The 19,159-nt window shown below is 41.1% G+C and overlaps 1 protein-coding gene across 1 annotated transcript in view; it reads right to left on the minus strand.

Annotated features, from left to right (window-relative positions):
• Positions 1-2,502: 2,502 nt before the first annotated feature.
• Positions 2,503-19,159, minus strand: part of OSBP (oxysterol binding protein) — a 29,056-nt gene continuing 12,399 nt past the window's right edge. Inside the window, exons 6-14 of the mRNA XM_080911897.1 lie at positions 18,955-19,009; positions 18,640-18,771; positions 14,021-14,266; positions 13,661-13,781; positions 8,298-8,401; positions 7,345-7,440; positions 5,998-6,179; positions 4,817-5,037; positions 2,503-4,730 (exon numbers count right to left, since the gene is read on the minus strand). Of these exons, the coding sequence (XP_080768023.1) occupies positions 4,588-4,730; positions 4,817-5,037; positions 5,998-6,179; positions 7,345-7,440; positions 8,298-8,401; positions 13,661-13,781; positions 14,021-14,266; positions 18,640-18,771; positions 18,955-19,009 (1,300 nt within the window). The 3' untranslated portion in view covers positions 2,503-4,587. The remainder of the gene's footprint in view (positions 4,731-4,816; positions 5,038-5,997; positions 6,180-7,344; positions 7,441-8,297; positions 8,402-13,660; positions 13,782-14,020; positions 14,267-18,639; positions 18,772-18,954; positions 19,010-19,159) is intronic.

Below are 19,159 nucleotides of genomic sequence, written 5' to 3' on the forward strand. Positions count from 1 at the left end.
AGCTCTTTAGGTTCTGTCCTTTGAAGACCCCTCATGGGACCACTCAGCTTCTTTCCTGAAGGAACCATGAATCAAAGCAGTATTGATCTGAAAGGGTAGTGGGACTATGGTTTACAATAAGTGCTTCAGAAATTACACAGGATTCAGAATGTTTCCAGTGGATAAAGAAGAGTAGACAAGTGTTTCATAAATTTTTTGACAGGGTCTCATGAGACCCAAACTGGCCTCAAATGCACTATGTTGCCAATAATGACCTTGAACTATCTTCCCATCTCCACGGCCCAAAGGCTTCACAGGTGGAGTCCTAAATATTGTTCCATAAAATGTACATCTATAATGAACAAAACCTGAAGATTTTCTACCCCAATTTTTGAGACTTAAGTTATTTTACTGACCCTATAGAGCAAATCCTTGAAGTGTATGAGTTGAACAAGTTTGTTGGATGTGTGTATGTGATTGCTTTCTTAAACAAGGGAGAAGCACCTAGATCATCATGCTGGAGATCCATAGAAACGTGCCTCCAAGATCTGGTTAATGTTGCAGAGTAAGACCGTGGCCTTTGCACAGTGCATAGTCCTCATGGGAGAATTCAGGGATATTATATTGGAGTATAAAGTTCAGCAGTGTTGTGGTGCAAGCTGAGCTCCAGCACACTTTCCTGCTTGAGGTTACCAATACTGCCGTGGTTCCTTCTTTTATCACTGCTTGACAGCTCAGCTTGAGAGTTCTGGAAGGTTCTGTCCTTATTCCTCTTTGAATGTAGGGAACAGTAGCTGTCTTGTTTCTCACTGTTATCTCCTTTCTCCACAGGATGGAAATCTCTGCTTTTCACCTCTGTGGACACGAAGGCTGGGAAATTCAAACAGAATGGTAACTGCCAAACTCACTCTCATTTGCCCAAGACAGTGAGCCGTCTGTGGTGAAAGCCTGTATTTCTCTAAGTATGTGGGACTTTAAAGGTCTCTGAATGTAATGAATTGAAATTCTGTTGAGTCAGAGTTGAATCATGTTGGACCCTGACCCTCAGGAGCCACATTCCAACTCATATCATTAAATCAAAAAGGAACCATTACACATTGTTGCTGTTTGTGTGTCCTTAATGCTGAAATTAAATTGCGATGGTGCTTGAGATCTAACAGGATTGCTAGGAATGCCTCACACCTACTGCTGTGCTTTTCACCTTGCTAGAAAACAAAATAACAAAACATAACAACATCCAATCTTGTAACAATAATTAGGTGGTTTCTCCAAGAACCTGGTACAAAAAAACACTCCCTGATAATACAGCTTATTTTGTTGACTTGAGATCTAAAAAATGAGCCTATGCAGACAGTCAAGCACTTCAGCAGTAGGATGTGACACACAGAGAATATCACATGAGAAAACTCAAAACCACTTCCAAGCCAGTGTTCCTCCCTAGGCACAGGGTGGCTAACAGCGGTCAGAACCTCCAGTTAGCCACACTCAGCTTTGAATTCTGACCCTGAACAAACCTAGTGCCTTTTTTCACCATCAAAATGATTCTAGCATTTTCCTTAGTTATGTGGCCCAGAGAACGCTGAGTTCCTCTCAGCTCTCTATACTACAGACTCAGGGCTTCTCGTGGGTAGGAAGGAGCCTTTGCTGTATTCTCTGACTAAAGTGTTCTCTAGGCCTATACCTTACTCCTCCCCAGCTTAGACTTTGCAAAGAAAAAAAAATGGTGTCATTGCTTGAAAAAGGACTTTTTGTTTTTGAGACAGGATCTGTGAATCTCAGATTTGTCTGGAGCTTGTAATGGTCCTGCCTCTCCTGGGACTGCCTACACCACCACTCCTTGCCTTTATTTTTTGAGAGACTCTCCCCAAGTTAGCCAGACTTGAGCTTCTGGGCATGGGGAATTTGCCCCCACTTCCTGAATGCTGGAATGGCAAGTGCACCCCTTCAAAGGGAAGGCCTTTGGACCCACACATCAAACAGATAAGAAATTTGAGAATTTGGTTTTAACTATTATTTTATTTCTCAGGGATAGGGATTGACTCCAGGCCAGGGAGTCACATGGTAGGTAAGCCCTAAGCTCTATCTCTGCATTCTCCTTTGAAGGGCAGCAGAACCAGAAGCATTAGTTATGTTTCCTCTGTGCTAAGACAGGACAACGACAAATGCCACACTGAAAGGCATTAGAGCTGTTAGCTATTCTGCTCATGAACCTGGAAGTCCAATTCTTCATGATACTGAAGAATTGAAATAGGAGCTTGAGTGATGGCTTAGTCATTAAGAGCACTTGCTGTTCTTGCAAAAGATCCTCAGTTTGGTTCCCAGAGCCACATGGTGGTTCACCTTTTCCACACATTCATCTGGCCTCTGTGGCCACCAGGCACGCATGTAGTACACATATATACTCACAGGCAAAACACTCATATACATAAAAATCCCAAACAAAACAATCATCATTGGCCAGATCTCCCTCTGCCCACCACTATTCTCTATTCAGAGTAGAAGCAAATCAGACAATATAGCTTTTTAAAAATTATTTAATTTAGTAGGTTTTTTTTTTGAAAAAAAGCAATAAGGCAAAAAAACTGAAAATATATATATAGTCTTATTTTGCTTTCATGTGACTTTATTCCATCTTCAGGACTTCTAAGCTTCTTCCGTTAGCAGGGATATGGGAATCAAGCTAGAAATGTAGTGCAGATAGAGGGAAAGGGGCTAAAGCAAGGAGGTTCCTTGGGAAATTTCCACTCTATCCCAAGCTTCCAGAGATGGTGCCCATTTTATGGGCCTCCCTGAAGTAACCCCTTGTACTGGGGAAAGCCTTCTTAGGAGGAAATTCCCTAGTGCTCAATCTTTGATCAGTTTTTATCTAGGAAAGGAGAGCTGGTGGGGAAGGACAGAGAATACTAATTTACCCAGTAAAGTAAAATCCAATTTTCCTGGAGGGATAGCTTCCTCTGGAATGGTATTTTCCCCAAGGGACCCACACTGGCTGAGGCTCAACAGTTAAGGAACAAAAACAAAAACACTAACAAAAAGTACACAAGGAAGGCACCTCAATTTATGACCCTCAACCAAGAGTGGGTTGCACAAGGGTTACATTTCTGGATGGGACACGGGAACTAATAAAGAAGATGGAGGCCAGCGCCAGCAGGAGCAGCTCCCACAGGACACAGTGCTCTTAGCTCACAGCCTTAGAAGAAAACTCTTTTGGGATTTAGCCTAAGCTGGCTGGGACATAAGGAAGATAGAAATTACCCTCTAGACTTTCTATTTGTACGCCTCCTGAGGAGAAAAACTGAGGCAGGAAAGCATAGGACTTCCTTTCCAAGAGCCATGTGTGATCAGAAAAGCTGAGCTGAGGCAGCAGTGGGTGGGTAGGTGACACAAACCCTTCTCATCCCTGTTCAGCAACTGCCACACATAACTCTGCTTGGGGCTGCAATGCCCCTCAAACCTGGAAAGCAGAGGCACACCAACCCATATTAACACGAACTGGAGAGTCCCAGGAGACAGGTGACATAAAAAACCAAGATTCTTCATGGGAAAGGGGAGAACAAAAAAAAAAAAAAATTAGATTTTTCTCTACATATATATATATATATATATAATATACAGATGATTTAACACATTATTCCAGATGTGGCTCCATTCCACTGGGACTTTCAAGATGGAAACATCTGTTGCAGAGGGACTTCTCTCAGATTCTGAAGTGTACAGAATGGGTCAGGTAATGGTTTGCTCCAGACTATGGCACAAACTCCAAATGGTATTGTGCCAGGAAAGAGAAGCCAGAAAGGCAATGAAAGACGGGATGAGGAGGGACTGGGAAGGTACAAGTGGCTAGCAGTCTTCTTCCCTGCCTGTGTTCTCAGAGGCTCTCCATCTGAGGGAGTCCATAAACCCCTTTATGAGGATAGTGTCACCCTCTTATCAATGACCAAAGAAGCCTCCAGTTGCTGTCAAAATAGACAGAACAGCAGAGGGGTATTGTATGCAAGGGAAGATAAAATCTCCAAGAAAGTAACTCAATATTCAAGCCCTAGAGAACAATCTTTCCTGCAGATGTTCCAAAACCTTAGTTATCTAGACACGACGCCCCGTTAAACCAACCCCACGTGTGAGTACATTTCATAACATTGAGACCTATGCATGATGCCTCTGCTGGTTAAATCTTATGTGTTTCTTTTTAAAGGAACTTTAAAATCAGTTCTTGCTCTGAACAGCACCACAATGCTCATGGATCACAATCTTATGCAGATCTTGGCTGAGCAGGATACTACAAGGTGAGGGTGAATGACATCATCTCATATGAGGCAGAGGGAGAAGAACACTTACTTGCCTTTGCAGATGTAGAGTAACACTAACTTTCAGCCACTAAACCACTCCCTTATAAACATGGGCATCTACTACGTCGATTTCAGTGTCAATCAGCTAAGGCAACCAGCCAATCACCACCACGGGTGTCTGCTTCTGGTGATTGATTTGGAAAAAGTGATTGGTTAAGACAGACAAATTTGAGGAAAGCACTTGGTAAGAGTCCCAACTGCGAGCCTTCCAGACATCCTCTGCTGTCTTTGATCAGCCCTCTTCCTTTGAGTTATAGCTGCTTCAGAAAATGTCTGGGCAAGAACCCCAGTCCTGCTTCTCCTTACATTCCCAGTACTCGCCCCTATAAACATGGGTTAGCTCCTTGGTGACAGGGTCCTTCTTCCGCTCAAACCACAGTGCTTTATAGGGGTCATATGGTGTACCTAAAAGGGAAGAGAATGAATGAAAAGTAAGACTAGAGCTGACACATACACACATCTAAAATCAGAGCAGGGGACAGGTTTGTTACCATCTTCTGTGGCTTTCATAGCTTCTGCTTCTCGCTTCTTCCTGGAAAGTCGCTGTTTTTCCTCTAGGCGCTGTTTCTCAGCATTTGCTTCATCCCAGCGCCCATTTTCCATCAGTCTCTGGTCAGGCCGCAACCGACTGTCGGTAGGAGCAGTGCCACCTTCCCAGGCATTGAGAGTGAGGGCAAGCTCTGAGAAGTAGTACATGTTTTCTGCATTCTTCCTAAGAGCAAACAAAACAAAGGACAGGCAGCTCTCAGCCTCAATCTAACTCAAGGAACAACAGCTCAGACCATTGCCCTGCATCTAAGTATTCCACAGTGGAAAAACTCTAAAGCCGTATCAGGTAATTCCCCAAGAAGAGAGCTCAACTGTACCACCCTTCCCCAGCATCATTTCAAACAATAGTCGCTCGCAGCATCTGTATTCAAAATCATCTACATTTATCAGGAAGAAATTTTTAAAGCTGCCTCATTCCTATTTCCTTTGCTTCCTTTTAGACCTCTTTCTGGGAAAATCTGGCTACTTCTGTAGACACACTATATAATATGACCTGCACTTGTTTCTGAAGTTCTATGCTTATCTCAGGGGCCTGTAGAGGAAATTGTTAGCAGGTGAAAAGAATTCTTTTCTCCAGTTGCTTTTGAAAAGCACTGCTCTGAATTGCAATGCGAATGCAGGCCATGGTGGTGCATGCCTGTAACCCAGTTCTTGGAAGGTACAAGTAGAAGGATCAGATCAGGGGCTAGAGAGATGGCTCAGTGGTTAAAAACACTGACTGTTCTTCCAGAGGTCCTGAGTTCAAATCCCACCAACCACATGGTGGCTCACAATCACTGTAACTGAAGACAGCAACAGTGTATTTACATGTAGTAAATAAATCTTAAAAAAAAAAAGGATCAGATCAGGACTTCAAAAAGAGCCTCAAGTACATAGTGAGACCAAGACCCTGTCTCAAAAATAGAACACTAAACTACAGGTTCCTTTAGTGAAACTTTAGGAAGGAGAAATCCAAATGGCACATGGTTGGTGAGACAGTCTTAGAACAAAGCACACTTCAACCACAGTCACGTGTATATCTCTTCAAAGGTTCTCATCTCCCTGGTCAGTCCCACAGACAGCCACCAAGAGCACATACCACTCTAGAATTAAAAACAAAGGAAGCTTCAACACCCATACTCACGGTAATGGATTCCTCTTCCACAGCATGACCCTACTTTCTTCTGCTTCATGGCCTCTCTGCCGAGCATCACCTCCATTTTCCCCAGAGGCTGGTTGTACTTTGAAACAATCCATTTTCTCATCCCATGTCCCCAGGAGGGCAAAGTGAACTTTTCCTGATGGGTCTGTCACTTCACCTGTCACCTACAAGGATGGAGAACACAGCTTTGGAACAGAGTAACAGTGTGGGGTGGCTTACCTGACTAGTCTAGAAAAAGTTCTAAGGTAAGTACCGGTTAAATCCAGTTCTCATAAATGTTATGGAGTTAGCCACAACTGTTACTACTGGTTTTTAAATACTATTTGAAACAAGACCAATGAATTGATGGTTTTATGATCAAAGTTTCTTATTGCACAGGAATTCTGATGCAAGGATATAAAAGCAGGAAAAGCACCAGACTAAAACCTAAAACTATTCTAGAAATTACAGATTCACAAACACATCTGAAACTGCAACTAGCCTCCACTTTTTCCTTTTAAATTTCTGTTTTTCAAGGGTTTCTTCTATGTGTAGTCTTGGCTGTCCTGGAACTCACTCTGTAGAACAGACTGGCCTCAAACTAAGAGACCTGCCAGTCTCTACCTCCCAAGTGCTGGGATTAAAAGGGAACACCACTATGCCTGGCTAGTCTTCATTCCTACATGAAATTCTGTGGCATAAAGCACTTGTGGTGAGACGGCCATCTCTCCTCTGCACGTCAGTGGTCCTACTGTCTACACCTTCCTCTCCTCCGTCTTCCCACCTCCACTCTCCCACTGTCTTGTCTTCATTTTAAAAATAAATGCATATATTTTTATTTAGGGGTATGTGTGTAAGAAAGGGGAGAGAGAGAGATAGGAGAGAGAGAGAGCCAGCCATATGCATGCAGGTGCCTCTGACAGCCAGAAATGAACATCAAATCCCCTGGAGTGGGAGTTACTGGTGTTGTGAAATACCAGATATGGATGCTGGGAATTCAGCTCAGGTCCTTTGGAAGAACAGTAAGTACTCATAACCACTCAGCCATCTCTCCAGCCCTTGAACTTCTCTCTCACTTCCTCATGTTCAGGAGAAGAAAGTGGTTCAGTAAAGTATTTGGCTCCTTTTCTAGTTTTCTCCTTTATATCTACTTTTCAGATCTGCAAACTCAAGATACATAACTTTCTACCTAACTACCTCTCCCTCCACACACACACAAACACACACACACACACACACACATACACACACATACACACACACACACACACACACACACCACACAAATACCAGTCCTTGTAAGGGATGCACACTAAAAAACAAACAAAAATACGTTTCAATTTCTCTTACCTTTCTTGCTACATCCCGAGAGAAGTAGCTATAAGGAACAAATTTAAGATTACATTTGTCTCCTGTCTTGTGATTTACAATGTCAATCTCACCAGACTGTAAAGTGAAAAGAATCATGGGTTAATTTTATGAAGACTGACATGAATTTTACATGAGCATTCTTTCTGTGTCTCACATGTTGGTAACATGGCTTGACCTTTAGTACACCTACTGAAATGCACACATAATAAACTACCTCCTGAACAAATCCCTCACCAGGACCTTTCTAGAATTCCTTTGCTTACCACAATTACAGTTTCAAAGATATACATGACAGATCTTCCTACAGATTTCATTTGTGATCTTCCTATAAACTTAATTTCATTTTTCTCTTTCTACCTTTCAAATATGTAGCTTAATTCCACGTCATCCATGAAGCCCTTTTCCAGAAGACAGTGTTCCTTCTTTTTGACTGCAGTTAAACCAGTCTTACATCAAAGCTAACACTTAATTGGAAGATCTCTTAGCACATCTCCTGCACTAGAGTATTTTGTTACATACTTTTCAACCTATACATGTCATATTTCTCCAACGTCCCAATAATTCCTGGAAAGTTTTCTCTGACTTTGTAACCCTAGTATTTAGGACACTGCTTGGTGATAAACATTTCATGAATAGCCAAAGTATTAAAAGCTGGGGCCATGTAGCTATGTCTTAAATCCTTTATACTGCCAAACAGAGTCCTACTCATCCTTGGTAGAAGTTATAATTTGGACATTCATAAATAATAATTTGTAGTTAGATCTTTATGGAGGTAGCACTACTGCCCAAGAGAAAATCCTTAGGAGTAACCAATGATCCAATTAAAAAAGAAAAAAAAAAAAAAAAAAAGGCTGGGACGAGTTACTGTGTCCTAAATACAGCAAAGATTACCTCCTGAAGAAGTATTCTGAACTTTGGGTACCTCTGCTCACCTGATCTATCCACAACTTGCCCACAATAATGTTGTGTACTGTTGTGGTAACTTTTTTCCAAGTGTAATGGTGCCCAGTTGCATGGAAAATGCAGTGGATGGTACCTAGAAGCAAAAGTATACAGCAAGGTATCAGAAAAACAGCATCATACACATTAGAAAGAAGACTGGTGTCCTTCTGTTAATATCTCTTAATTTAAAAAGAAAACAGCAAGTCAAAAAATAAAATAAAGGGGCTGGAGAGATGGCTCAGCGGTTAAGATCACTGGCTGCTCTTCCAGAGGTCCTGAGTTCAATTCCCAGCAACCACATGATGGCTCACAACCATGTGTAATGAGAGCGGATGCCCTCTTCTGCTGTGTCTGAAGTAAGCTACAGTTTACTCATATACATTAAATAAATAAATAAACAAACAAATCTTTAAAGAAATAAAATAAAATAAAAGCACAACTTTCTTAAATGTTCTAATTGTTGGTTTACTTTTGTTTACTTGATTTTAAGTATATAAATAAAATATAACTAGATAATGTCAGATCATGACAATTGATACATCTTAGGTAGGAAGCTGTATTTTATAATACCAATTTCAAAATTACAGAAAGAAGGCAAATGTGCCCCATCATCAGGAAAGTAACGCTACACTGTGGAAGTACACTGTGTACTGGCAGTCAAGATTAGCAATCAGCTGTATGACCTTAAACAAACCACTTATCTATGGGTCTAAACAGGAGGAGTGGAGAAGCAGAGATAGGGCGCTTCAGAATTGGAGCTAAACTTCATCCTGGCTTTGACACTCACTAGATGTACCATCCTATGTTACATAATAATGTGTCTGATTTTGCTGTGGTTACTAGAAGAGAAATTATCTTTGTAGGGTTTAATATTTTATGCTACTGTGAAGACTCAGTAGGTCATTGATAGTTAACATTAATGAAGTAACTCAGGATGAGAGCAAACCAGGCTAGAAATATCAACCATGTGGTTGAAAAGCTGAGGTTCTGAGTCACCTATTATCATCATACAACTGATTATCAAGAAGGGAGGGCAGACTTTAAAAACCTAAATCTTATAGAATTAATTAATCAGTTCACATAATGAAATCACAATAAAATCTCTGGAGGCCAAAATTCAAGAGTAATGTATCCATCCACATTCCTTGGGGAGAGGAAATGGAAGCGCTGTTCACAAACCCCTTCCTGCTTCAGCTTCAGTCTTCATTCAACTAACCCTGATTTGTACACTAAATGACAACATGTAGTATGTCTGTCCACCACTTTCCTGAGTGACACAAGGCAGTCCAGCAAATTTTCAAAAGTAATGAGGCTAGAGAGATGGCTCCGTGGTTAAGGGTACCTTTTGCTTTTACAGAGGACCAAGTTTGGTTCCTAGAAGCAACCCAGTAGCTCACAACCATCTATAACTCTTAAGTCAGAGGGTCTGTCTGACATTCTCTTCTAATCTCTGAGGCACCAGGCACACACATGGTATACATACATACACACTCACACACATAAAAGAAGATAGATAAATCTAGAAAAACCTGAGGAAAATTATAGCTTGTTGTATATAAAAACCCCTGGAATTAATAGCTCGTTAGTCCAAAGTATAGGAAGCTAAGCATCCTCAAACTTGTGGCTTATATAAGAAGCAAGGGCTATCTTGTTGGGGACTATGACCTTAACTTGTGAAATCCATAAATTCCATGAGTGGTGAGTGCCAGGATTACATTTACTGTATACATTGATTATTTTAATTTCTTTTGGCCATTTTTATCATTAACAGATTTGGGAAACCACATCCTGGTCAGCAGTAAGTACCTGTTTATTTGCTTATTAAGGTTCTTATAATGTAACAGGTATTTAGTAGGTATAGCTTCCCAAATGAATACTAAATCAAATTCATGATAGGAACAGAGGTAAGACCTGAGTTCTGTTTCTAGCACTCAAGTCACAGTCTCCCAACTGCCTGTATCTCCAGTTCCAGGGGACCCAATGCCTTCTGGTCTCCAGAGGTACCTACACACTCCAGGCATATACATACAGACATACCTATATATATGCATAATAAAAACACATTTTAAAGGAGAATTTACAGGTTGAACTCAACTGGCTAAAACAATTCTGAAAATAAACATATCAGGACGATTCACACTTTCTTATCACACTAACCAGAACAATGTAGTATTGACATAAAGATTACAGGTTATGAAGCAAATCAAAAGCGCAGGAACAAGACCTTACAAATACTCCCAAATGATTTTGATGAGGGTGCTGACCTTGAAATCTCAGAGATCCACCTGCCTCTATCTCCATGAGTGCTGGGATTAAAGGCATGCACCAATGCACCACCACGTGCAGAAAAAAAATAAGACTTGATATGCGCACGCGCACACACACACACACACACACACACACACACACACACACACACGTAAAAGAAAATCAGTACAGAGTAAGAAATGGCAGCAGCTAAAAATTTCTGGTGTGCTTCCAACTCCACATATCAGGGTTCCTAATAGTACACACAAACATGAACCCCAATGTCAAATACCCAAATGTCACTATAAGGTATCCTCCTAGAGACGCTAACATTAGCTTTAAAATAGAATTGTGACAGCAGCACCAAAATGGAAGAAATGTTTAACATCAAAGGCAGATTAGCTGACCCTGGTAACTTAAGATCTGTGTAGCAAAAAGGGTCAAATACACCAAAGTGTATAAAACTCAAAAGAAGCACAATAGTGGTAGTGCTCTCCTTTAATCCCAGCACAGTTACAAACTCAGCCTGATCTACAGAGTCAGGGCAGCCAGGGCTACACAGAGAAACCCTGAGGGCAAAAGTTTCAAGACATTAGATTATTAGATTAGTAATGACTTTTGGGAAATAACAGTAAACGTATAGGCAACATGAAAAACAAGAAAAAAAAAAAGGGCAAAATAGCCTTTTTGAAAGTTAAAAATTTTGTACATCAAAGGGCATCTATGGAGTAAAAAAGCAATTCATACAATGGAAGAAAGTATTTGAAAATTCTACTTTTGATTAAAAAAAATGACACTCAGATCACATATAAAACTCTCAAAACTCACAAAACAATTCAATTTAACAACTAGCAAAGGTGGCTAGGTGTGATAGCACACAATTTTAATCCCAACACTCAGGTGACAGAGGCAGGTAGATCTCCAATGGTTGGTCCTGGCCAAACAGAGATACATTGTGAGACTTTGTCCCAAAGAGCCAAAGTAACAAGAACTGTCAGAGGGTCCATGCATGCTGGTGTGCACCTCTGTTCCTGTCAGAGGGTCCATGCATGCTGCTGTGCACCTCTGTTCCTGTCAGAGGGTCCATGCATGCTGGTGTGCACCTCTGTTCCTGTCAGAGGGTCCATGCATGCTGCTGTGCACCTCTGTTCCTGTCAGAGGGTCCATGCATGCTGCTGTGCACCTCTGTTCCTGTCAGAGGGTCCATGCATGCTGGTGTGCACCTCTGTTCCCAGCATCCCAGAGGCAGTGCATCTCAGTTAGGTCGAGGCCTGCCTGGCTGACGTTTTGAGATCCAGACGGCCAGAGCTCCAAAATCTCAAAACAACAACAAAAATCCTAAAAACAATTGGCAAAAGACTTACACAGACCTCTTTAAAAGTAAATACACAAGTCATTAAAAAGCAGACGAAAACATGCTTCACACCACTATTAAACCAAAAGCACATGAGATATACTTAAGAACAATTAGGGTGGCCTCTATTAATGAATAAATTAATCAACAACTGGAACACAGGAGAACTACAGCTTTGGTACACTGCTGGGAGGGATATAAAGTAGTATAAAGTCACACTGTAGAAAACAGTGTGGAATTTCTCAAAACATTAAAAAGGGAATTACCATGTGACCCAGAATTCTTCTGGTATATACTCAAAAGAAAAGAAAGCAAGGACTCTAATGATTTATACTTGGAATTAGATGGTTTATAGTGTTCACATACCTTTATGAATGTAGTAAACAATACTGAACTACCCACTTGTTTGAAATGTGTTTGTATATTTACAATAAAATATTTGAGGAAAAAATACAGACAGGCCAGAAGACAGCAGAATAACAAGATGTTGGAATAACGAGAAGATTCAGATGTTAAAAATACTATCAAAGGAGCACTTCCATATCCAGTAACACCTTCCTGAATAAGCAAGAACTCAAGAGTCAGCCCCAGATTAACAAATTTGAAATAATCCATCTAAGACCCTCTGAAAGGACACAAGTCAGTTACTTCAATTCACTAAGAAACTAAAAGACCGGTAAAGCCAACTATGTATCAAAAGATAGTAACTTTTTTCTACTATAAAATTTATAAAGTATCTACATAAGTAAACAATATGAAGCTATGTGATAAAATTATAAAGTAAAACAATACAATTTGCAGGGGCTGGAAAAATGGATCAGTGGTTAAATGTTCTTCCAGAGGACCCAAGTTTGATTATTAGCATGCATATCTGGTGGTTCATAACTGTCTATAACACCAACTCCAGGGGATCTGACATGTCTGTTTTTTGTGGGAACTGCACAGAAAATACACGTACATACTCACATGCAAACACACACACACACACACACACACATTAAAAATAATAAAAAATAAATCTTGACAGGGTTTATCTGTGTAACAGTCTTAGCTGTTCTAGAACTCAACTTATAGACCAAGCTGACCTTGAACTCAGAGATCCACCTGCCTCTATCTCCAAGAGTGCTGGGATTAAAGACGTGCACCACCTCTTCCAGAAAAAAAATAAAAGACTTGATATGCATACACACACACACACACACACACACACACACACACACACACACACACACTTGTGAAAGAAAATCAGTACAGAGTAAAAAAACGGCAACAGCTAAAAATTTCCGGTGTGCTTCCAACTCTACTCATCAGGGTTCCTATTCCTAAGCTTTGTCTTTTTGATACGATGCAAAAATAACTTATAATCCAATAAAATGAAGTTTTCTCTTATCCAGGACTCAGTCATTACATAAATGACACACAATCCATCAGAGGAGAGATACTAGCCAAGCAATCTAATCTTGTGAACCTAAACGTTCTACATAGATAAAACCAGATTGCTAGAGTAATACAGAAACACCATTAAAAGAATTTTTAAAGGCATGCTAGAATCTACATTCTAAGGTAGTACTTACAGACTAAGGAGACAAGGAATTTATGCAGGATGGGTCTTAAGAGAGTGCCTGGCCTCCTAACTCACTGGTAGCTGGGAAGTGAAATGCTTGCCCAGTGATATCTAGTGACATTGGTGCCTGAACCAGTGGCCTCCTCCATGTCAGAACACCTGTACTGCAACAAACATTGTGGCCTTACCAAGGGGCATAATGGAGAGGTATTTGCCTCGAAACTTGCTGGTGATTTTAATTTCCTGACGCAATGTCCAGCCATTTTTGGATTCAGCATGGTGCGCAGCAGCAGGGGGATGATGACTCACCTGAAAGAAATCAGTTGTGAGTTAACAAAGAAGAGTGGAGAAGATAAAACTAGAGCCTATTAATTGGCAATTAACACCCAAGAGCGTCCCTTGATATCCACCCACAACGGCAGGTGAATAACAGGCCTAGTGTATTAAACACTGATGAAAAGAAGACAGACTGGGCTGACAAGAGACTGGCTTCTTAAAAACTAGACTGTGGTAAGAAAGAGAAAGTATTTCCAGCTTGGGCTCGTTACCTGCTCACAGAGGGATCGATACCCATTCTCTTCCAGTCTGTCCAGTTCAAATGTCTCCCCAAGGAGAGGGTTGAATGGCTTGCTGGTTCGGAAGACAGTAGTGGAATAGGAGGAAACAGTGAAGGCTGCAACATAGCAGAGCTGTTCTAAAGAGTTCTCACACTTTGCAGCTCGGTCTAACAGCTCATGGTATTCCAGATCTTCAGTAAGGCGCTGAAGCATGGACAAGGGCTCATTAAAGTTCACCTGTAAGAAAGAGAGGCAATCTAAACGTTCCCCAGACACTGTAGGAGACAGCTGAACCTCTGTGCAGTTGGAGAAGATGAGACATTGAGATGATGTAGCAAATAACAGGAAGAGAAAAGAAGCTGTGACTTTCAGATTAGACGTCAGGTGACCCAGTCTCCGACTTGAGATGGAAACCATGCCTCTCACTGAAGCATGAGCAGCCCCTGAAGCACTGAAGGTAACAGCAGCCAGAAGTGACTTCATCAGACAGGAACTGAGTGAATGAATTGCAAAAGGAATGAAGCAGGTCATGCTCTCATTTTCCAGTTTACAGCTGCTTCCCAGCACTCAGAACTACAACACAGTGTGTGGAGATGGATCCAGGGACTGAAGGACACTTCTGCTAGGGGAGATGTGCATCTATTCATTACACAGATATCGGAGCGTTGTATGCCAGAACCTATGTGGCCAGCTTGGCAGAGGAGTGAACAACAGACGCTGCTCACACTGCTCCTACTCAAGAAAATAAGTTACTTTCTAAGGTAACTTTGAAATTTTATATAATTTTGCTAATTTAAAATTTGTAGCCAGGCATGGTGCAGTATGAGTTCCAGGACAGCCAAGAATGTCTTGAAAAATTAAAAAGAAAAAAGTTCTAAAGCCAGGTATGATGGCACATGCCTTTTACCAAGCACTCAGGGAAGCAGAGGAAGGTGAATTTCTGTCAGTCTGAGGCCAACACGATTTACATAGCAAGTTCCAAAACAGCCAGAACTACACAAGAAATCCCTGTATCAGAAAAACAAAAAAATAAATTTACCCTACAGCCTGGAGAGGTGGCTCCATGGATAGAACTCAAATCCCCACTACCTACATTAAAAGGGCAAGGCATGGCTGCCTATGCTTATAACCCTGGCACTCGGGGAGGGAGGAAGAGAGAGGCAGAGGTAGAGACTGGCATTTTCCAGGAGCTCAGCCTAGCTGAAATGGAGAGCTTCAAGCAGAGTAAAAGACCCTGTCTCAAGAGAATAGAGAATAAAGTACTGGGAGAGGTCCTTTTCTGGCCTCTTCATGCACAGCCCCGCATACCCCACAAAAATATACATAATTTAAGAAAAGGGAGAGAGAGAGAGATGGCTCAGTCGCTAATAGCATTTACTGCTTTTCTAGAGGACTTGAGTTCCATTTGCGGCATCTCTATCAGTTGTCTTCCAACCACCTGTAATTCCCACTCCAATGAATCAAATGTCTCTGGCCCCTAGGAACTTGAACTCACATGCACATAACCACACACATATATGTAATTAAAATAAAATAAATCATAGAGAAAGAACAAATTTGCTCTAGGAGGAAGTTAGGTTCCTAAGTAAATGTGTAGCATGTATTTAATTAATTCTGGACAAAGGAAGAGAAATACTCTTCTTTCTTTTGAACAGTTTCTTCCTTACTCAAGCCTTCTGTCTACTCTTGCCTCAGCCTCCAAAGAAGCTTAGACTACAGAAGATGTCTGAATGTGGCAATGACCAAGTGTTAGCAGTAAAGTTTGAAATCTTTGGGGCCTTCCATAATCACTGCAGCAGAATCTCTTAGTGCAACACCCCAAACAGATAAAGTGAGATTTTCACACGTTCAACGGAAGACTGTGACAAACTGTATCCTAGTGACTACTAGACATAGGAACAGAACCTAGCCCAGAGACTGCACATTACTAGTCTGTCCCAACTTCTAATAGATGTTCCATGAACCTCAGTTTCTTTGGAAGTGTCTAGCTGTATATAATGGTCATTTACCACTCAGAGGCCAAACAGAAACAAATGAGTATTTTAAGCAGAAGGAAGCAAGGACATTATTCACTGCCAATGGAGCATTAGCTAGCCACAAAAGAGAACCCAGAGATTAGCAATACCAGGCACCCTTGAGTGGGGGACAAAGAAAAGCAGGAATATCACTACACTACAGAGGCTGAGGGGATCTGGCAGAAGCTTAACATCTTGAGGCACTCAGGAAGGCCTGACCAGTGAAAACTGGATCACACAGATCCTGTCAGAAGACTGCCTAAGAGAGAGCTATGATCTCTTACTGGTGTCTCATACTGGCAGTGCCTAGCTAAAATCCTGCAGAAATACATGTCCACAAACCACAGCCGATACCAGCTTTCCTGTATGTAATGCGCTGGAGAAAATGACTTAATTTATCTGGAGGCAGGTACAGGACTGCACATTCCCAATGCCGACGTCAATAAGGAATGTACAATGAAAGAAGACACAGAGGTCACCTAGACCCAGACACTGTTTCTAAGTAGGGTTTATATTCTGAGACAGTGATGGCCTGCCTTTCCAGCCCATCTTCCTACTGCTTTCTATAAGGCACCCAATGCTCGAACAAGTGAGCTCTCTATTTAAGCTTCCCAAACACCAGATACTTGGGGGTTTCTCCAATATATGCTCACCCTCTCTCTCTCTCTCTCTCTCTCTCTCTCTCTCTCTCTCTCTCTCTCTCTCTCTCTCTCTCTCTCTCCTTTTGGGCTCTATGTCAACCTTCACTTCATTCTACTTAACTAATTACTACTATTACTATCCCATCGACATCATTACTTTGCACTACTGGAGATGAACTGTAGAACCCTAAATGCTCTAGACAGGCATCTATTATCACCAATCTACTCCTGGGAAACATTCCTTTTAAAAACTAAATCTAATACATGTATATAAAAACAACCTGGCTGTTTTACAAGGATCAATTAATTAATCACTCCAGCATTCACTGAATGACTTGCTGTGCCAGGCAGTATGCTGAACATCAAGGACATGCATAGCAACAGTACAGTTCCTATCTATGAGAAACAGTCTATGAACAGAAGCCTAGGTGCCAAGAGACTGAAGAGGGCATTTTATTTCTGCTTCCAAGTACCTGGTTGTGGACACAACATGCAGTTTCCACACCCTAAGTTTTAATTTCTAGCCTTTTCTCTAGGTAGCAGTGGCCACAGAGATTCAAGAGATTAATTGATTATGCAATTTCCAGGAAATGACCTTAAAAGGCACCGTCTGCTCTTATTTGTCCATCCTCCAGCTAACTACAAAGTATCCCCCTGAAGGCTCAAGGAGCCACTTCAGAACTATGACTTAAGGCTCCTAATCATAAGTAGACAGCTACAAAACAGAAAGAAACTTGGTCATAACACTGTAGGTATAAGACCCAACAATCTACTTCTGGATTTCAAAATAAGAATCTGTTTAAGGGGAATGCCCACTGTTTTGTTTTTGCTTTTGTTTTTCAGTAAAGAGCTGCAGAGTAACATTTTAGCCTTCAGGACCAGGTGGTCTCTCTCACACCACTCAATACTGCTCTGATGAGACAGCAGGCACAAACAGAAATAAATGAATGAGAATCTCTGTCCCCATAAAGCTTTATTTGTGGACATTAACCTCATGAACTATTTCTTTTGCATTTCTTTAGATTTAATGAATCTTAATAAAAACAAAAAATATATTCTTAGCTTATGACTGCTTACAAGGCAGCTCAAGGGCCTTAGTTTGCTGACCTCTAATTCAAATTAATGTAACTTGGGGTTTCTTTTTATAAACTGAACTTCTATCTAAGAGACATACTAGAACTATCCTGAGCAAACTGGAAACACTCAGTAAATACTTATAGAATGAAAAAGCAAGCAGAACATTGCCAGACACAAACAGTGGACCTTCTTGGAGTACAGGGATGACTATCTCACCTGATTAGACATGCTAGAGATTTATTAAAGAGACACTACACCAAAATCCCCCAATAAAAAGACTTTGTCCAAGAAAAAAAAAAAAAATCTACCAAGGGTTGGAGGCCTCCCAGGTTGGCATGAAAGTATGTAGCCTGGGCTAGTCTCAAACTCTTGTCATTCCTCCTGCTGCTGGTATTAACAGGCATGAATCACTACACTAAATACTATGTTCTTTCTTTTATTTCAGATTGGGATGCTGGGTATCTATGTGGTGAATGCATGTAAATACCAAGGCAGACATCAATGCCACTACTGATGCCTGACTTTTTATGTGGGTTTTCATGCTTACATGGCAGTACCTTTACTGACTAAGCCATCTCCTCAGCCCCACCATATGCTTCTCAGAAACAGACTTGATACTGTGTTATCTGTGCCTCCCCCACACCTGCCTCCCTACCTGCTTGTCTGCCACAGGGATTGCAATGTTACCAAACATTAAGCAGCTAATTCTAACTGATCTAGAAACATACCAGATCCATAGCCAGAACTAAATGAGTTGACTTTAAAGGGATGGTTTATGATTAGCATGGAAGTAAAGACCATGCCTGAACATGCTACAGTGTGGCAAGAGTGCCACTGAGGTTGAGCGGGTATCAGTCTGGGTATTTGAGGACCTCACCGGCATTGGGATCTTAGAAAGCTCTTTTCCAATGCAGTTCTTCATGATGCTCCACAAGTTGAGGCTGTAGTTTGGCTTATATGGTATTCTGGTTCTCTTTTCCTTCTTGGTTTCTTCCAGCTGATGCTTGTACTAGAAGCAAAAACAAAGCCATTCAATGAGCCACAAAGAACAAAAAATCTGCTATCTATAATGTTCCCTTCCCCCATGCTTAACAAACAACAGGAGTTTCTATTTCTCTTAGCACTTCACAGAAAAATCTTTGGGTATCAAAATAAAATCCCCTGACTCTGATAATTTCCAAATAAGAGTTACCTGTTCATCAAGGCTGATATCACTGCTGGCTCCACTGATATTGCTACCAGTACGTCTTCATGGATGAAAAACAGAGGAGAATTAGAACAAAGACGAGAACTAAAGTTTGGTCCTCACCAGTTCTTTATCAAGCACAATAGCAAATATACTGCACATACTTAGAATGGGTATAAGTTTGGGATCTCTGGAAAATTCAATAAGTGCT

Source organism: Micromys minutus, assembly GCF_963924665.1.
Source record: "Micromys minutus genome assembly, chromosome: 2".
Lineage (NCBI taxonomy): Eukaryota > Metazoa > Chordata > Mammalia > Rodentia > Muridae > Micromys > Micromys minutus.